This window comes from Mustela erminea, chromosome 3, assembly GCF_009829155.1.
Source record: "Mustela erminea isolate mMusErm1 chromosome 3, mMusErm1.Pri, whole genome shotgun sequence".
In the NCBI taxonomy this organism is placed as follows: domain Eukaryota; kingdom Metazoa; phylum Chordata; class Mammalia; order Carnivora; family Mustelidae; genus Mustela; species Mustela erminea.
The window spans coordinates 41,753,709-41,774,093 of NC_045616.1; the positions used below are offsets into that span (position 1 = coordinate 41,753,709).

Below are 20,385 nucleotides of genomic sequence, written 5' to 3' on the forward strand. Positions count from 1 at the left end.
TTAGGCAGAAAGAAGCTACTTAATTTTCCATCCCCATTGGTCAGTTCAGTGTATAACATCTATAAATTATTACAAAACTACCCTTTCTCTAATTTACTCTAATCCTGAACAATGAACACAATTATATTACTCTCTATTGATCTCTAATTCTTAGTTTAGGCTCTTAACAAAATAGCCACAAAGAAATACAAACTGGGAAAGGAGAAAAGTAACAGGTTTTCACAAGATTTATGATCCCCAGCTATTTTATAATGTATATACAGCTCTGTAGATGAAAATTCTAACCATTTTATTGGCATGCTTATTACATACCTAATGAAGCTAAAATCTGGCACACTACCTGGCATTTTAATAAGAGCATGTCTTATTATGATGATTATTTAAGAGTAGATTTGCAGTTCAGGAATGACTATATGAATGTTATGAAATAAGAGCATATTTAACAAACATGCCAGAATTTCCATATTCAGTTGAAGGATATTCTCTCTAAAGGAGTCAGTCACCTAGTGAAATTGTGTATTTCTAATAAAGTTGCTGCTGCTGCTTAAAACATTTTAGTAACATCTTTAAACCTAACTTGGAGATCATTTATTAAAATTATCATTACTTTATCTTAAACAGAATTCTTATTCTAGGGTAGATTTGATTCTTTACTCCATTTAGTTTTAATGCAAATGTCAGTTTATAAATAACAGTGATCAGTAGATTAATTATTACATATAATACATATATATCACATATACTATTATATGGGATTTTCAAATATTGCAAAATGGAGCTAAACTTAAATCCAAAAATGTGTTCTATTTCAATAATACTTCAAAATGAGGAAACGTACAAGAAATCTGGAGTCCTAACTTCTCTTGGGAAATAAAACTATGACTTAGTAGCATGAAGCAAGTGTTTCCTCAAAGTAACTATTATGGGAGTCAAACAGAGGTTGATCCCTTTAGAAGAGGAAATATATTTGCACTTTAATTCCTCCTTACACAACATATAAAAATACAGTGACATCAGGAGGACCTGACTCACTGTGTTAAAGCCAATTAGCATACTTGGTAAAACTATGTTGGCATTTTGGGTGGTCAAATACTTCAACTTACCTCATTGCTAGAAGATTACCTATCCTTGCCTTGTTGAACTCTGGAGTAGACTTAGGGTTTGTTTGGACCAATAAAATGTAGATGGAAATAAAATTTATCACTTTAGGGCAGAAGCTTATGAACTAGCATGCAGTTCACACATCTGGACATTTAGCTACGAGGCAATATTCCAAGCAGAAGTTTCTCCATTAGCCTTGACCCTGAAGAAAAGACAACGAAGAGCAAAATCATAGTCCATAACAAATGGGCAGCATGAGTGAGAAATAAATCTTTGTTGTAACCCACTGTGATTTGGGGACCATCTGTTACTACTATATGACCAAACCTATCCTGACAGACACCACATATTTACATTACCTCCCTACCCTCTATAAGCAACTAAATTTGCGACCCATGCTTTTCCTGTAAGTTCCCCTCTAATTTTAGAATGTGAAAAACTGAAGCTCAACAGAATTAAACAATTTGTTCGGAGCTATTAAGTCAATCTCCGTATTCAGGTCTGTCTGACTCCAGAGTCTACACACTTTAATTCCTTACTCTACCGCACCTTAATATATTACTAGAAGGCTATTCTATTACTTCTATCTTTCATAATACTATAAGTAAATAAAGTGACTTTGAAATTCACTGTTTTCTAAAATATCTAATCAAAGCAGGTATCTTAAGTTGCTAAGTGCAATAACCTTTTTTTGAAGGTTTCTAGAAACCATATAAAATATTTTTGTTAATGTAGAACACTATACTCTTTGGATTTATTTTGTAAACACATTCTGTCTGTACCACTTTAAAAGTAATTTTAAATCATATTTATTTTTTGCATACAATTCATTTATTAATATTTAAAAAAAACCAAATGCAAAGTAATAAACTTGGCTTCTTTTTCCCACAAAAATGGGGAATACATCTCTGTAAAGAAATTTTAAATTATTTTTACACATCAGTTTGTTGCTGGGATTAGTTTCAGCAAAAAACAATTAATGGGGAAAAAAAACAACTAATGGGCAAACCCTCTAAAAAAAAAAAAACCCCAAAACAAAACAACATTAACTAATATTTAAAACTGTTTATAATATGGTAAGTAAGAAACAGTAACTGATCAGAAAACACCCTGCTCTAAAGTAATTTTCACACAGATTTCTATTATAGTGCAGTTCACTCCCAACAACTCTGAGCCCATTAAGAGCACTTCTATACATACATACATAACAAAATGATACAGTATTTATTGCAACAAATTAAAGTTTTTCATAATATATGTAACTTAAATACCCTCCCGCCCCCAGTGATAAAGTGGCTTCTTATTCCTTAAACATAGAAATTCTGCTCTTCATTGTAGAAAGATGAAGTCCTCTCATCAAAAGGCACATTCTTATCTGCAAGAAAAAAAAACAAAAACAAAAACAAAATTTTAATACTCATCCTGGAACAAATTAAGACACATTTTAAAATATTCCTAAAGGATTGGAGTAGCAGGAAGGTAATGAAAATATTTAGGGGAATTATAATGAATGGCACTCATAAAATACATGATTATTTTGCCTGTATTAATTATATCAGATTCTATCTTTCAAAATATGATTCTAATATTTCCAGGGATTTTATATATAATTAGTGTAGATAATCAAAAATGATTTTAGTTATACTAAAGTGATAACCTCACATAATATTCTCAATTGACTTAAGTAAACAATACAGTTATTTTTTTCTATAGTTTCTGTAAATAAAATTCTTAACTAATCCTTTTTCTTAACTCTCAGAAATACGGATTTAACCAAAGCTGCAGGCCTGGAAGTATATTCTGAAATAAACAAACAAACAAAATGTGTTTTTTTAATTTGTTTATTTGAGAAAGAGAGAGCAAGCACATGCGCATGTGCGCATACGCACAGGGGAGGCAGTGGAAGAGGTAGAGAGAATCCCAAGCAGACTGTACTGAAAGCAGAGCCCAACCAGGGGTTCTACCTCACAACACAGAGATCATGACCTCAGGCAAAACCAAGAGTCTGAGAGTTAATTGCCAAGGCTCCCAGGTGCCCCCTAAAATGTTTTTAATATTTATAATACAGTTTGAAAATGTATCCATATAGAGGTTTTCCACAGGTTTGCCTATTTTCTTACTCTACTCACTAGTTTATGGTAATATGAGGTTATTATTTTTATCACATCTTTATAGACCTTAATTCTACTTACACATCAGGCTGTACTGTTAATCTAAACCACAGCTTCCAAAAAACTTCTGCTGGTAAAAAGTATTACAACAAAAAGTATTTAGAGGAAAAGAACAGCAAAGGTGTGTGGATCTTACTAACTTAATAAATCTTTCTTCATAATCACCAATAAAATTTAGAATTCGTTGGAGATATCAATGACTAATACTCTCTTCTAATTTATTATTTTGTCTGAATCTTCACTAAACAATCTAAAGCCAATGAAATTCTTATATATCTTAATTTGAGGATAAGTTTTTTAACAAAAATTCTGAATGTTATTAAGAAACAATGGAATCTAGTCCTCATTTTTACACAACTCTTGTCTTTTAGCTTGACTGAAACTCTTGATCATTTCCATAATGAACTTGTGGACTATGAAAAAAATCAGATGAATAAAACTTGCAGTTCCATTTAGCAGAGTGAGAACATAAAATGACAGGTACCTAATTCCCCACTGTAGAATTAAATAGACTTTTGAATTCAGACCACTTTTGAGAACCTAGGCAACATTTAACAATGTTTATAAAATGTTTTGGAATCAAGAAATACCTAGTACATGAAGAGTCTCTTAATGTATAGTTTCAGGAATGCAATTTAAGATTCATAATCAACCCCAAAACAGGTGAACATGCATACCTGTCCATTATTTTACATATATCCAACATTTTACTGAACCGTTTTTACTTTCCAGACTCTACAACCTGCTTTCCTACTTAGAATATTGCATTAGTTGGGATTTCCTCAGAATTCCATCCCACATGTTTCATCCTGACTACACTTAAAATGTGCTATGCAGAACCACCATTCCCTAATTTTTCTGGCATGACTAAACTACAGATCAGCAATATCTAAGAAGATGTTCTTTCTCTACATGCCCGGTAGGAAATATTTTTAACCCAACAAGAATTAAACCCATTATCTTCTAGCCTTAAACCTGGTCTTCCTCTGAAACTTTTTTTTTTTTTTAAGATTATTTATTTGACATAGAGAGATTGCAAGTAGGCAGAGAGGCAGACAGAGAGAGGGGGGAAAGCAGGCTCCCCACTGAGCAGAGAGCCCGATATGGGACTCGATCCCAGGACCAGAAGATCACAACCCGAGCTGAAGGCAGAGACTTAACCCACTGAGCCATCCAGGCGCCCCTCCTCTGAACCTTTTTAACTCAAACATTTGTAACACAACCTATAGTCACCATTCCACCTGAGGGAGGTAGGGGACACTGAGGTCCTCCCTGCATTCTATTGAGTACTACTGTTTTGTCAGTTTTTCATTTCCCTCCCCTCCTAAACTAGCTTTTGCTTCTGCTTTGATACCTCTCAAGTGAACAGGTGAAACAGCTTCAAGATATCAGACCTTAGTTTCTTTCCACCTCTGATTTTTTCATAAGGTTACCAGGGTCCATTTCCTAGAACATGTATCTCATGGTATCACTCAGCTCCAAAGCAGTTGATGATTTATGACCATTTTCACAAATAGTAAAATTCAAATCCTTAATATATATATATTTTAACATGGCCTTCTAGGTCTGGCCCTAAATCTGACTGATTTTCCATGACCCTAGGACATAGCCTGTGTTCTAAAGAGCCTCACAACATGCCACATGCATACACCCTCATACCGGGAATCCCTTAGCAATGCTTTCACTGGAAATCCAACTTTCCTTTTTCATAAGGCTCTTATTTGAATAACTCACTAGTTTTAAAAATAACTACAACTCAAATATCACATCTTCAGTGAACTCTCTTATTTTCTACTCTAAACTCAGTTTCTCAGAGTTCTCACAGCAATTTGAAAAATGTGGAGCTAAGCATGGCATGAGGAAAATAACCAAGGGTTCCCACTGCCCAGAGAGGTAAAACTGTACAAGACAGACTGGAGACTCAAAGAAACTTGGGGACAGACCCAGGATTACATAGTTTAATCCATGTGGACCTGTTAACAAGATGCTCTTTTGGCAGAAGGGGCAGGACCAGAGGCTCACACCCCAAAACCTAGCAATACTGTAAGCTTACCTCCTCGTATGGAGAGACTATATTTCACAGTTTCTAAAACACATTGTTCATATTTTAACATCTCTGATTTTGAGATGCATCTTCCAACTGATGACAGGCTTCTTAGAATTGCTACTACACAGTTATCACTGCCTATATGTGCACAAAGTTGATCAAGCTGTTGTCACTTCAACAGAATTACAAGCATTTTTACAAGGGATCAGTTTAATATTTGGAATGCCTTTAAAAAGATAATAAAGTGAATCATCACTGAAGCAAAAGTTACTGTATATGTACATAAAATGAAAGTAGTAGGCTATAGTTTATTGTCGGTGAAGCCAAAGTTTATTACTGGAACAATGGTATGAATTCCATATTTTTCCAAGAAACAACCATGTCTTTAAAAATGAGAAGAGGTCCCAATGTTCCAGGTAGATGAAACTCTAATTTCTGTTCTGAGGAGCTATTACAAACCAAGAAATGCATGTGAAGGCAGAAGCAATGAAGAATGTGAAAGTATTGAGAAGATAATATGCACAATTCCTGCATTACATGAAAATATTGTATTATTTTATAATAAAACTATTTTTTATTTCTTTGTGTAACAGCTTAAAATTAATAATAATAATTAATCTTATCTTATAATAATTAATAATCAATTAATAATTAATTATCTTATAATTCTCTTATAATAAATAAATAAATTAATAATAATTAGTCTTATCTTAAATGGTACAAACCTCTCTGCAACTTTTATCACCTTAGAGTGAAGGGAGTGGGGGAAAGGCATAGAGAATCTTCAATTAATATTGCTTAAATTTTGAGTTGATAATTTTTAAGTTGGAAATAACTACTAAAATTAACAGGTTAAAGTTTTTCACCACTTAGAATTTAAGATCTAAAAATCTCTAAGAACATCACATCCTTCCTCAACCACACTCTATGGTAGTGACATGCAGAACAAGTATAGACAAATCTATTTCAAAGATAGTCTCAAGTGAAGGCAGGCATAGGTAACCATGATACTTACTGCCTTGATTTATTTAAAATAGGGTGTGCAATATATTGGGCTGTGTGTGCTACTAAGTTTAATACTTAAGCACATTTTTTAAAAAATGACATTCATTCAATCACTGAACATATACTGAGTTATTATCTGTCAGGAAAACTGCTTGATACTGGGTAAGATGGTGATGACAAAAAAGAATAAAGGAGAAAAACAATAACCATAATTCCCTGTTCTTATTATAGAGCCACAAATACAGCAAGGAAATCACTTACAGGACAAAAAAGTGTGGCCTAGAAAGGAAGTCTGAACTGTAGTACCACTGATCAATTATTTACTGGGTAAGTCTTTCTTCATAATAATGGGATAAAACAGTTTCTAAGAGATTAAGCATATCTTTTTATGGAAGTTTTCAAGATGAAAAAAGAAACCTTTACAGAGCCCAAGAGGTGAAAAAGCATTTAGGGATGCAGTACAATCAGGCTCTTGTCAGGTGACTTGGTAAGGAAGAGCCAAGATTCAGGAGACTGAAGTTAAGGAGATTCAGTTGTCAATGGCAGAAGCTCACGAAAATACACTTGAGTCTACATAATCATATTATGCGGCTCCTTATTTTACCATAACACTTCTCAGTCTTGAGGATTTAATCACTGAAGTCTAAGGATTAGATCAGATGTCAAATGTTCTATTGTTCAGCCATTTACAGAATTCCCACTGTATTAAAAAACAAAAACAAAAACAAAACAACCTCATCTCTTTATGATGTTAAATTCCTATTCTTACCGCTCTGCACAACGGCTACTCATGAACAATTCATTAGAACTCATACCTTTATGCAGTGGCCTTCAAAACCAAATATTTCTCTTACCAGGTGCCACATTTAACCTTCAGAAAACATTCTGAATAATCAGGGTGACATATTATAAGCTCTCTATTCAACACTTACTATCTCCTTTTTGATTGCTAATAAAAATATTGTCTTTCTGTTTGTTTTTGTTAGCAAGGCAGGTAAAAGACTGTTGGGAAGAAGAGGATAGTTCCGAGAAATTTTGATTTCCTGATAAAGAGCCTGATGTAAGATGGGTTCTTGCCTCCCAGACTCTTGTTGTCTAAAACACAGATGCAATGGCTGAAATTACAGCAGTCATCTAAGCAAGATAAGACAAGCATGAGAAAATGTTGAAGAAAACTGCCTCACTATTTATGATCAAACAGCCATTGAATCGATACCAGGAGCTAACTACTACAGACTTCTTGTGACTTGAAAAAACTCCTGAATTCAGAAAAAATTTCTGTAATTCTATGCTCTTTATTAAAATAGACAAAACTAAAAACGTAGTTAAAAAAAAATACAAAACAGTCCATCATAGAGAAGCAGAGAGTACATTAAGTGGTTGCTTACGTTTGAGAGGAGAGTGAAATGGAGAGTTGCTATTCAATGGGTATAAAGTTTGAGTTATGCAAGATGGGTAAGTTCTAAAGATTTGTCCAACAGCATTGCACCTATGGTTAATAAACTGTAGTGTACACCTAAAAATTTAAGAAGGTAGACCTCATGTTAAGTATTCTTAACACAAAAAAAATCACCATGCTTCTCTGTGAGGTAAAGTGAACTGCAGTTATTAATAAATTTTATGGAAACTTCAGCTTGAGTATTTTTCAAACCTCAAGAATGTTCTGCCCTTCATACTATACAATGATACTAAAAGAAAAGACACTATTTTCAAGGATAACTTAAAAGCTAACTCAGAAAATCTTAAACTATAAAAACAGCTACAAATAAATGCACATCAGGTTCAGGAACAAAACTAAACTGTCTTAGTGGAGGCAAGAGTATTGTTACTCTTTACTAACTTAAAAAAAATTGCAAATACTAGATTCTTGGAGCTATCGGGGGTTTTTGTTTTGTTTTCTCTCTCAAGTTCTTTTAAAGATACGGTATCTAAGGATTTTAAAGAATGGATAGAGTGTGGATTTTAAAGAATACTATCTGAGAATACAGGGAAAGGTTAATGACTTAACTATGTTTATAACTTTTCTGTCCATAAACTTGAGATCTTTGTCCCTGTATTGTCTTTAGCCCTATTCACACATATCAGCCTCATGAGTAGTTATGGTCTGCCTCCCATACCCATCTATATCACCAGAGAGAGACTGCAATCCAAACAATCACAGAATATAAATCCTGAACAAAAGCAGTAAACATTTCACTAAATGGATCGAGTGCTATACAAACAGAAACTTGCGGGGCACCTAGGTGGCTCAATCAATTAAGTGTCTGCCCTGGGTCAGGTCATGATCCCGGGGTCCTGGGATGGAGCCCTGCAACAGTCTACCTGCTCAGAGGGGAGCCAGCTTCTCCTTCTCCCTCTCCTCCAGCTTGTGCTTTCTCTCTCTCTCCAATAAATAAAATCTTTAAAAAATTATAATAATAAAAAGAAAAAAAAGAAACTTGTGATTTAACTGTTGGATAAGCTTTCATTTAATAGAATTAATTTGAACCAGATCAGTCAAACATACTTTGCTCCAGGTCTGTTTTGTCCAACACAACAGCCACTAGGCACATCTGGCAATTAATAGTGAAATTCAATAAAATTAAAACTTCAGTTCCTCAGTCACACTAGTCATACTTCAAATGCTCAAGAGCCACATGTGGCCAGTAGCTATCGAATTAGACAGGACAACTCTAGATCGGGCAATGAGGGAGAAAATAGCACTATCAAATAAAATTTGATGTTACAGAGCATTTGTTAAAATAATATGCAAATGATTCATGTTCTTAACTAATAAGCACATTGCAATGTCTAATTATTAATGGAGCAAGGCAAATTTTCTTCTAAGGCTTGATGTCCACAGAAACGTAAAACATACCAAAAAGGAACAACATTACAGTTCTCTTTTATTACCTTTTATCATTTACTATTTTTATCATTCAAGTAATGACAAATGTAGGATAACACCCTTTAAAGCAGAAAAAGTACAGATGATCCTACTAGTAACACACCACTAGACTTCCTAAAATACCAATTTTTATCTAACATAAACATTAGTAACTGACACATTCCTATAATCCATTTACTCTGAATAACCTTAGTGTTTATGTTAAGTTTCACATTGAAAGTAGTGTTTTAGAAATTAGAACTGTTTTCCAATTGGAAATTCTTTTTGAATAAGATCTTAATGAGTGTTTCTTGTTAAATACTTTCATCAAATCTGCTTTCTAATTCTGATATGCTGAGGTTAATTGTCAGAAAATATTTTGTGGTCAAGTAACACTGAGCACAAATGTAATGAAGACATACGGTATTAAATTTAATGAAGCAGAACGAAAGTAGCTAAAAAGCAAATTTAGGGTTTTAAAAATTATATACTTGACAAAAATTACTAAAACAGGCTTGAAGTGATGGTATGTGTCAGCTTCTATTCTTTTTTTTTAAGATCTTATTTATTTATTTGACAGAGAGAGCAGATGTGCATAAGCAGGGGGAGCTGGACGGAGAGAGGGAGAATCAGGCTTCCCACCAAGCAGGGAGCCCGATGTGGGACTAAATCCCAGGACCCTGGGATCATGACCTGAGCCGAAGGCAGATGCTCAACTGATTGAGCCACCTAGGCACCCCGTAAGTGTCAGCTTTTAGAAGCTGCTACAAAGACTGTTAAAATGTCTTATAGTGTACATCATCATAAAATACTAATAATTTTACTTTTCAGGAGAAATCAAACAAAATTGCAAAAGAGTATTGTTCCCATTTGTTGTTTTGTGTTGTAAAGCATGGATTTAAACTTTTAGGGACTGGTTATGAGTATTTGTTTCCAATATTTTTCTTTGAGAAAATGAAGGTAATTTTTGGTCAGCATATGCTAATTCCTCATTAGTTTTTCTATCCAAGAGGGCTGAAACACCCAAAACAGTTAAAGAATCGACATTCGTTTTTTTAGTTTTATAAAATCTTTGTGCAAAATGTTTCAGTAATCAAACATAAGAAATTACCCTAATATACAAAATTAGGATGTCAATAGCAAATTTGAGAAAAATTACATTAACCAAGTTGTTCAAGATATTTTTTTTCACATTCCTACATTTTCCCAATTTGATTAAATTAACCTCAATGCTTAAAGTGCTAGATATAGTGGCAATGGTGGTTAACTCCTCAGTATCTATTCAAACACAATCATAATTCTGAGCTAATCATGGTACTTCCATTTTTCTTCCCAGGTTTTAATTTAGAAATGGCCACATGGCCAATGATATGGAAAGCAAAAACAAACAAACAAACAAAATAAAAAAAACAGCTCTATTAAGAGTTTCTGGGGAAATCCTTCTCATTCCTAAGGAAGGTACACAAGAGAGCAAGCCCCTAACTTCCACTGAAAGTTACCATTCTAGGTATAATTATAGGAACTGCTCGCACCATCCTATTAATCAGCCTAAAAATGAAGCCAACACATGGTGTGCAGAACCAGGGGATTGCAAAGAAAAGGAGCCAGAGCCTTGATATACTGTGTTCAGAGTCAGCCCTATCTGTGACATACTATTATATGAAATAATAAATTTCCTTGAAATTTAGATTAAACCATATATTGGCAGTTTCATATGGTTCCATCTAATATAAAGAAACAATAAAAATAATTACCCCAAATTCTAACTACCAACAACAATCGTTAAAATTCTAATGTATTAAAAACCACAATAAAAATACTCCTCTCAGAAAGAGCTGACTACAAAAGGATAGTTTTATGCTGTGATAAAATTATAGGCAAGGAAATTCATTTGCCTCTCTGGAAATAACTTGCTTCCTGTTATTCTGTGGATAGAACCTGGAAAATAAAAAGGAACTAATTTTAGAAAACACTTAAACAATGAAGGCAGCATCAGTAAGAGCTAATTCCATAAGAATTACCAGCAGTTATACTGTAAACTAATATGATTCTGCATTGCAGTTGGCAAGGTAGGCAAATCATAATATCTACATTCTTCATTTTTAGGGTCCTCATTTGCAAAATAAAGAGTAATAGCAAGAGCTGATATAGAAGACAGAATGAAGAGAATTTATAATTATTCTCTTTATAAAGGTATAAATCAAATAAATATTTAAGAAGTAGAATTAAATTACAGCAGGAAGAAAAGCCTCAATTACTTCAACTCTCTGAACCTCAGATTTCTTATCTTTAAAATAAGACCAAAAGAAACAACTTTATAAGACTGTCTCGATGATTCCATAATGTATGTAAGGAGCCTAGTACAGTGCCGGTATATCCTGTACTCAAGTAGATACTAGCAAGTGACTATTGAATTGCTCCTAGTGTAGTTATGTTACTCTACTGTGTCCAGGCTCTCACCTGGGCTCAGTGGTAAGTCCTCTGATTTTATCCTTCTAAAGATATCTCTACCAATATCATCATCCATTCTCCTGGTTTCTTCTACCATTTATATAAGACTGCTGGGAAGTCTTTGGTGGAAGTCCTCTTTCAGGGCCTAAAAGTACTTTACAATACACTCTCCATAGAAATATTGATATTCCCCCTTTATTAACGGGAGAAACAAAGGGCATTAACCCTGATAATGTTACTTAAGTCAGTCACAATAAGATCTATATGTATCTTTCCCACAGGATAAATTTGAAATGTTGACTAAATTGATGGCATAATGCATGTTTAATCTTTAACACTAACATTAGAAGATCAGAGAGAGTCTTGCCCAATGAATCAGCTTCAAATAAAGTAGCAGAGTTTGGACCATGTATCTTATCACACACAATAATCTCTAAGTTACAGATGGTAACAGAAATATTAACACATCTCTACGAAACTGTAGTCAGCAGCAGAAAATGACTGTTTTCTACTATGAGACTGTAGTAGAAATGTGTCTACCTTCCCGTGAGAGTCAGAAAAAGGAGTCTGTAATTGCACAGACTATGAAAAAAAAAAAATCGAAGCAGAGGACTAGAATCAGTGTAGGTGTTATTTAAATGATGTTTAATATTGTGTGAAGAATTAAAAAAAGGAGAACAAGAGGAAAACTGCTCAATATTTGAAGTATCCATCTTATTGCTCATTGCAGAAGAGGCAAAAGTAGGTGTGCCCTGGAAAAGAACATTACCCCGATTCTGGCAAGGTCAAAAATAATAAAGGGAATCCCAAGTCTAGCGAGGATGTCTTTGTTCTCTATTCTGGCCTATGCATATCCACTACATTGTTAACTAAAATGAGGATAGGCGTTTTGTCTAATTTTGTTCACCACCATATCCCCATAGCTTAGTAAAGTATTTGGGGACAAACAGACAGTTTTTCATTGTTTTTAATGAAAAAAATGAATCTATGCAATTTGCCATGTCCACTGGGATGCCTCATAGTCACCTCTCATTTTCATGGTTAAAACTGTTTTCACCCTTTTTGACCTATAATCCCAGTTCTGGAAATTCACCCTGAAAATGACCTGCAACAATACAAAAACACATATGCACAAGGTTATTCACTGAAGTATAACTTGTAATTGCAAAGTAATTGAAAATTACCTACATGTCAAAGCATAGGCAATGGAGTGAATAAATCATGGTACCTACACAGCATGGGACATTATGCAGATGTTAAAATTGAAAAATATCTCTATAAACTTATACAGCCTTGAGTTATAGGAGATATCACAAAGTGCAACAAAAAAGTATAAAAGAACATATATTGCAGGCTAGCTCTTGTGTAAGAAAGAAAAGTGTTAAGGAATACATATTTCTATCAACTTTTATCAAAAGAAAGATAGACCAGATAAATAATGAAAGTGATTACATACAAGAGGTAAGATGATGAGAATGGAGAGGAAAGAATACAAGAGGGAAAGACAGTTCTCTGAGTGTATGTGCATGTATAATCTTCAAAAAAATGTGTACAGTTTTTAGTTTGGGAGGCATGTTGGTATTTTTTGTCTTAAAATGACAATGACTCTCTGACAAATAAATAAAAAATCTTTAAAAAAATGACAATGAAAATGGGAAAGGGAAGAAAAAATCTACAACAGAAAGCAAGTTCAAATTACTTAAATTATATTTCAAATGACTATGATAAACACACTGAAGAGGGAGGAAGAAACAGGCCCAAATCACTTATATATCTAATAATAAACTCTAAGTTTTGGGCAAGATGGGTTTGTGAAGAGAGAAGAAACAAATATTAAACCTTCTTAGGAGGCTTGTTTATTTTAGTGCCATAGGAAAAGCGATTTTGAAACTGTATTAGTTTTATTACAGAATTGAGTAAATGAATAAATGCTGATGTTGGGATCCAAAAGATTATTGGAAGTCACTCTAATGACGGAACAAAGAGAATGCCACTATGGAAAAGGAAGAAGGCAAGAACACAGTGGCAACAGACCAGCAAGGTAGAATGGGAGGTACGAAGTAATACTATGTAAAGTATGCATACATATGTGAGTATGCATGTGCATGGACACACATGTGTATGTGCACATACACACACATTTCACAGACCTGTCTGCTGAAGGGGCCAAGAAGCAAGGACACACCCTAGTAATGAAGCGCTCACTTGGCCACTCAAAGAAACCAAGGCTCTTTGGAGAAATGGCTAATTCTACCACTAGGGCAGGGTAGGTATAAAATGAGCCTGGAACATCTTATTAGGCCAGAATATGAGGAACTGCTTTAAAAAAATGAAAGCAAGTCACAAGGGCACAGAAGCCAGCTTGAAGAGGCTCTAGGCTCTCACTGGCAAGGAGAGAATGGATTCTAAACCACTGAAAAGGGAGAAAAATCATGACTCCATAATGTCAATAGTTAGATAAATGAAACAGAAGGAATGAGGGAGAGCTCTTGCTTACACTACAATATCAACGCTGATTGGTAAATATGAAGGAAATGTTGAAGCTGGAAAATTATTATTTCGCAATTCTCACAGTGAAGATTAGATCAGGCAAGAATCAAGACTATTGACTGCTAAACTTAGGGAAAAATTTTGATAAAAACAATATTTTCATGATTTTAAAACCTCTTATTAGTTGCAATGGAGAAAAAATAGTAACATACTAGAGAAACTGGGAAAACCTTAAGCAGGTGCATCAAAGTTACTACTGCTAATGAAAGAAAGAAGGGCACTGTGGGTCTCCAGACAGGAAACCCTGAAAAAGACATATCATGATCTATACAGTATTTCAGGTAAGAATGCATAATCTGAATCTAATTATAAGGAAACACCAGAATATTAGGTAAATATAAAATGAGGAATATGCATTCTTCTGTATCTGTATTAAAAGATAGAAAAAGAGCACACAAGAGAACAAACAAAGTAAAATGTCGGTAAATCTAGATTTAAGAACAACAGGATATTCTTTGTACTATTTTTATTCTTATAACTTTCTGAAATTCTGAAATTATTCCTAAATAGGCAAATTGTTTCTTTTCTCTTTTTGAGAAAAGATCACATATTTTAGGTGAAAAAATCAACATTGAAGGATATATAAGGACAAATGAAAATAAAAATGAACTGTCAATCTCCTAATCTCACCTTTTCAATACAAGAAGTTAAGTGTCACACAGTCAGGATTTTTTTTTTCTTTTCTATTTTGTGACTGTAGTGTATCCCAAGTGGCCAGATCAGTGCCAGACATTCAACAGCTGCTATATAAATAGCTGCTCCATCATTCATTCCTTAGATGAATGAATGAATGCATGCATGCATGCATAAATGAGTAAGTAAGCAGCATTTATTTGCTGTTCTTACTTTAAACATATCTATATTAAAGTTTTTTTCTAAGCCTTTTTTTAAATATATGGGGTCACACTACTAAAAATCTGAAGATGTCATTATCAATTATCATTGGTATCACTGATAATTATCATTACCCCTGAAACATGCTTCTCCATTAGTATAGCCATTTTTCCCTCCTCTACTCCCCAAACACAATTACTAAATTGTGTTCATAATACCTCTCAAAGTCTCTTTAATAATTTACTCCTTTCTATTTCTCTTGCTATTGCTTTGATACTGGATACCCCATGAATTTGTGTCAGTCACCCCATGAACTTGTACCATCTAACTGGTCTTCCCGGTTGCCTTACTCCTTGTCTTGCTTTTCTTCCATCTACGCAATCTTCAGAATAGAACTTTGATTATGTTTCCCCTGTCTTAAAATTTTCCAGGTGACTTTTCATAACCTGTTGAGTGACTTCTCACTGACTGCCATGGATCATGATCTGTCTTTTGATTCTTTGTTCTGCCTTACCCATCACTTTTATTTTTGCATTTAAAGCTCAGAAACTATTCATTCACTCAATTGTTTATTCTTATAAATACTAATATAGCATCTATTGAACTTCTTTTAGTTCCTCGAATACTCTATATTCTCTTTGGCTTCTGGTACTTTGTACCTACTGTTCTCTCTCCAACCCTCACCCCTATATCCACTTTTAATTCTGCTAATTTTTACTCATTTTTTCAGGTCTCAATTAACATATCATATCCAAGAGGCTTCTCTGGACCATTAGTTTTTGGTTATTTGTTCTATGTCACCACTACAAGTTCTCATATCACCTTATACTTTGTTCATGTAACCCTAATTAATGTCTAGCTCCTTAACAGAATACAAAATTCATGAAAAGTGGGCATAAGAGAGGGATAAGTACTGGAGAAATGTCTGATGATGCAGGCTGCAAAACAAAAGAGAACTATAGGTAATTGTATCTCATGGGAATCATTCCCTTCTTTATGTGCCTCCTACATTCCCTGGTCTCTCTTCATCCTTCATCTTTCTAGGCCAACTTCCACTAATACAAGAAGTATTACTGCACAACATAAATCTGATTTTCTGATTACATACATTCCACATAAACGATACCAATGGTTCTCCAAAAACAGCAGGGTAATACCAAACTCTTTAGCAGATTGTAAAACTCCACATATTTCTCTCAAATACAAACAAATAACAACAACAACAACAACAACAACGAAAGCTTGCATATCCCTATGTCCTGCCAGAGCTGATCCTCCCAACCTTGCGTGTATAAAAACCCAAGATTTCTGTACTCCTGGTACTTCTTGTACTTGATTGTGGACTCTAGTTTTCCTTTAGCCAAAGAGTCTCCCTTGTATTCCAACATGTCTTTCCCTACTGAGTGGAATCTTTACTACCTCCTTTCCTTATTCCATTTGCTTTGAAACTAAGTCTTAACCATGTAATTTTGCTTATGCAAATCTCTTAGGAAGGGTCTTAACGCTCAGCAACAACAGATCTGGGAATAGATACCACAGCAAAACTAGCAGACCATCAGTCCCACAATTTTGAGTGAAAGTATGATTTACAAATAAAAGAGCACATACTAAAATCAAAATATCTTCAGAATGCAAAAAGAAAACCAATTTTACTAATATTTCTTTCTCCCTCTCTCTCTCACACACACGAAAGACTTAATACATATTACTTTGAAATGTAGCAGTTAAAAGGACAAAGCTCTGCAAGGGGATCTATTAACACAGATTTCTTTCTAGATAGTATTCTATTACTTAAACCTATTTCAGCAAAGCAATATACATGTGAACTATCGGTTGGGTAGCACAAAGAACATCATGAAATAGAAACAAATAAAATCTGTTAGGATAAAAACTGCTAAATGAAATACTGTATTCTTTTACTTTATTTTTTCAATTTAGTTATCCAGGATTTGCCTCCCTAATTCATGGAATGAAACTGCCCAACAGTTACTTACCTTCGAGGATGATTGGCATCAAACAAAGTGTTATCTTCATCCTCATCATCTTGTTCTAAAGGTGTCAACTCCATGTTTTCTATGTTAGTGTCCAAAACTCCGTATCTCCTCGTCTTTCGGTTTCTTCTTCTCATCCTATTAAACGGAACATATTGATCAATAAAAATTATTTGAATACAGCATTGATGACCCTTACTTTATATTGATTTGTAAACTACAAAACAATCCCTCGGTTGCTGACATCAGAGGCACTCAGTATCAGAATGACTGCATTTCGGAAATGGAAACAATTTACTATCTAGGATTATTTATGAAACAAAATCTATCCTACTTGTCTTGTACCACTTTTTCTGTCTGACCTATTCTCTTCTCTAGCAGCTTATGGTATGGACAGATAAATCCTTAAGGTACCACATACTTAACGAAAGCCTTCTATTCCAGCCTTCCCTACCTTCCTCATGCCTTCTTACTACTGGGCAGGATTTGGTACTTTCTGCCCCACTAAGAAACCTATTATGTATATACATGTTCAAATTCTGCACTAAGTAGCTCAAAAACCTGGCTGCACATCAGAATCACCCTGGGTATCTTTAAAAGCTTCATACTTAGTCCTTATTTCCACATAATTAGTTCAGAGTTTCCACAGAAAAGGAACTAAGCATCAATATTTTGTTGAAGTTCTACAAGTTTTTCCAATGTACTGAAAACCACGATTAGTGGTTCCTGAAGTGTGGTTTCCTGGATCAGCAGAATCACTATCAACCAATAATTTTGTAGAAATGCAAATCCTCATGCCCACTCAGACCTAGTAAATGACAAACTTTGACCTTGAGGCCTACAAACTCATGTTTTAATGTTTTAACACACACTTCTCATTAGTAAGATGCATGTTTAAGTTTCAGAACCACTGCTCTAGATAACTCAAATAACTTGATTTTTTCCTTCAAAGTGTTCACCTCAATCTGCATTTATATTTGCTTATGTATATGGTTATTTGAGTGTTCATTTGCCTCTCTCCCACCAAGTTCCATGAGGGCAATTATGCATGTCTTGTTCACCACTCTATTACTACTCTGTAGCAGTGTCTGATTCAGATGCTCTTTAAATATTCATTCAGGGTCTGAGTGATATCATATTCTAGCTCAGTGCTCCAAATCCTACCCTATAATTAGAGCCCAAGTTACCTCCAATGAAATAACCTCAAATCCACACACAAGAAAACATGTTTTACACAAATATCTATGGGAGATTAAGAACAAAATAGAAGATATTTCAGTAAGTGACAACATGGAAATTTACTTAAATGTATGTTTCTGGGTCAATTTATTTGATGTAACAGTGTGATAACAAATACCATGACTACCGGGCCAACTCTGAAGAGCTATCTATACAAGTTTCTGCAAATGTGACTATGGGAATCCCCTAGGAGAAAAACTGTCCTACACATACATACATGTACTACACAGATATACACGAACATTTGCTCAAGAGATATTTGAATTTTATTAAGCATCAGGCATTGTGCTAGCTTCTGAGTGTGAAGCACCTGGTCTCAGTGGTGAAAATTTAGAAAATTATACTAAGCCTGGATAAAACCCAAGAAAAGCTTCTACCTGTCACTGCCTATAGATCTATCTATATGTCTACCCAAAGGTGATGGGACAGGAAACAAGAGGTTTAAGTACAGTATTTAAAACTACAAATGCAACCAGTATAAGAGTTAATACTAATGTTAAGACTTAAATAATGGCAATAAGAAGTATAAGCTATATATTAACAAGTACATATATGTGTTCATGTTTGTATGTATGTGTGTGTGCACACATTCATACACACACCCTATGTAGATCAGAAATCTAAACTTTTTCTGCAAAAGATCAAATATAAATATTGTAGACTTAAAGACCACATATGGCTTCTTGCCACACATAGTCACCTTAATCTTTCATTGTTAGTTTAATTCTTCATAATCCTTCAAAAATGTAAAAAAAAAAATTCTTGGTTCATAGCTCTTAAAAAAATAGGTCAGTGAACCAGATCTGGCTGATGCTCCACAGCGTACCAACCAGTGATTTTATGTAAAAATTTTATGTAAAATTTTATGAAAAATGTAAAATGTAATTTTATGTAAAAATGTATGAGGCCACATAAAAAATAAACACAACAGAATTACTTCTGAAAGTAATTTACAAAAAAACTAAGAAAAATACTGACCCAGGAAGAAGGAATAAAAAGGTCTGGGGATTACAGTTCATTATTAGTCCTTTTGAACCACATAACTGAATAACATATTCAAGCACTCTTTGGGTTAAAAAAGTTAATACACAAGAGTGAGTAAAGCTACTTGGCAATCTAAGTTAGGATATTCAGAGTTAGGATTTCTCCTCTTCCCTTTTGCCAGGTTTCCACTCAAGTTTCTACACTATATATGGCTTTTCAAACATTCTCTCATTTTCAGTAAACAAGAAATTAATGTCATGTGACTTATTTTCAGAAAAAAATAAGATCCTTCCAGGTCATATATATACCAAGTAGTCAATCTGTCAATATCCTAGCCATTGCCAGTCACAGGATACTCTGGCAAGGCTTAAAAAAGAGAAGGATACAAATACAGACCTTAAGGACTATTGCAGTTTTATCTCAGCTGACATTCTTCTCCGCTCCCAAGGTCTTCATCCTCTCTTGAATGAATTCCCAATCTTTCAATGACTGGCTAATCTGGCAAGCAATGCTGTTTTCTCTATCTTTGTATAGTGTAAATGTTTGACTGTATCGGTTTGAGCCCTTTGTTATTCTAGCTTGCACTCCCCTTTAATCATTTATATAAAATAGTGTCTTCCAAACACAAAGAGCTTCCTAAGCTCTTTAAAAACAAGAAACTATTTCATATACACAGAAAGTACACTGTTAGGCACCAAGTAAGTGGAGGAATGCAGTTCAATTTAAATGAAGTCAGTATTTTAGTAAATGTTACTAATTCATACAAGAATAAGTCAAGTAAAAAAAAAAAACCAACTGTATATTGTTAAACAGAATTTAAAGTTGAAATGCAATTTCTAAAAAAAAAAAAAAAAAAGTTCCCTAAATCCAAAGATCTAGGCACTGATGGCTACATGATTGTGATAGCAACTTGAGTATAAAAACATCAAATATATCCATATGCAGTGATTTTTCTCAGGGAGGGTAAAAAACATCTGTAAAGCTTCAAAATTACTGAGCTGATTCAATGAACTATCTACTTAAAATAATAAATATTAAACATAAAATGCAAACATAAAATAATAAAAGTATACTGAAATTTTAAGTAAAAAGAATACTCTTCTTTTTTAACATGCAGTGTGCCTTTTTTTAAAACAAAGGTGTAAG

At 34.0% G+C, this 20,385-nt stretch overlaps 1 protein-coding gene across 2 annotated transcripts in view; it reads right to left on the reverse strand.

Annotated features, from left to right (window-relative positions):
- Positions 1-1,894: 1,894 nt before the first annotated feature.
- The window catches only part of FAM174A (family with sequence similarity 174 member A), a 38,049-nt gene continuing 19,558 nt past the window's right edge, over positions 1,895-20,385 (reverse strand). The window contains exons 2-3 of one of the 2 annotated variants that reach the window (XM_032335664.1): positions 17,020-17,154; positions 1,895-2,476 (exon numbers count right to left, since the gene is read on the reverse strand). In XM_032335664.1, the coding sequence (XP_032191555.1) occupies positions 2,473-2,476; positions 17,020-17,154 (139 nt within the window). In that variant the 3' untranslated portion in view covers positions 1,895-2,472. Of the gene's footprint in view, positions 2,477-17,015; positions 17,155-20,385 lie in introns of those variants that run through there. The other variant, XM_032335665.1, reaches the window with a different exon arrangement.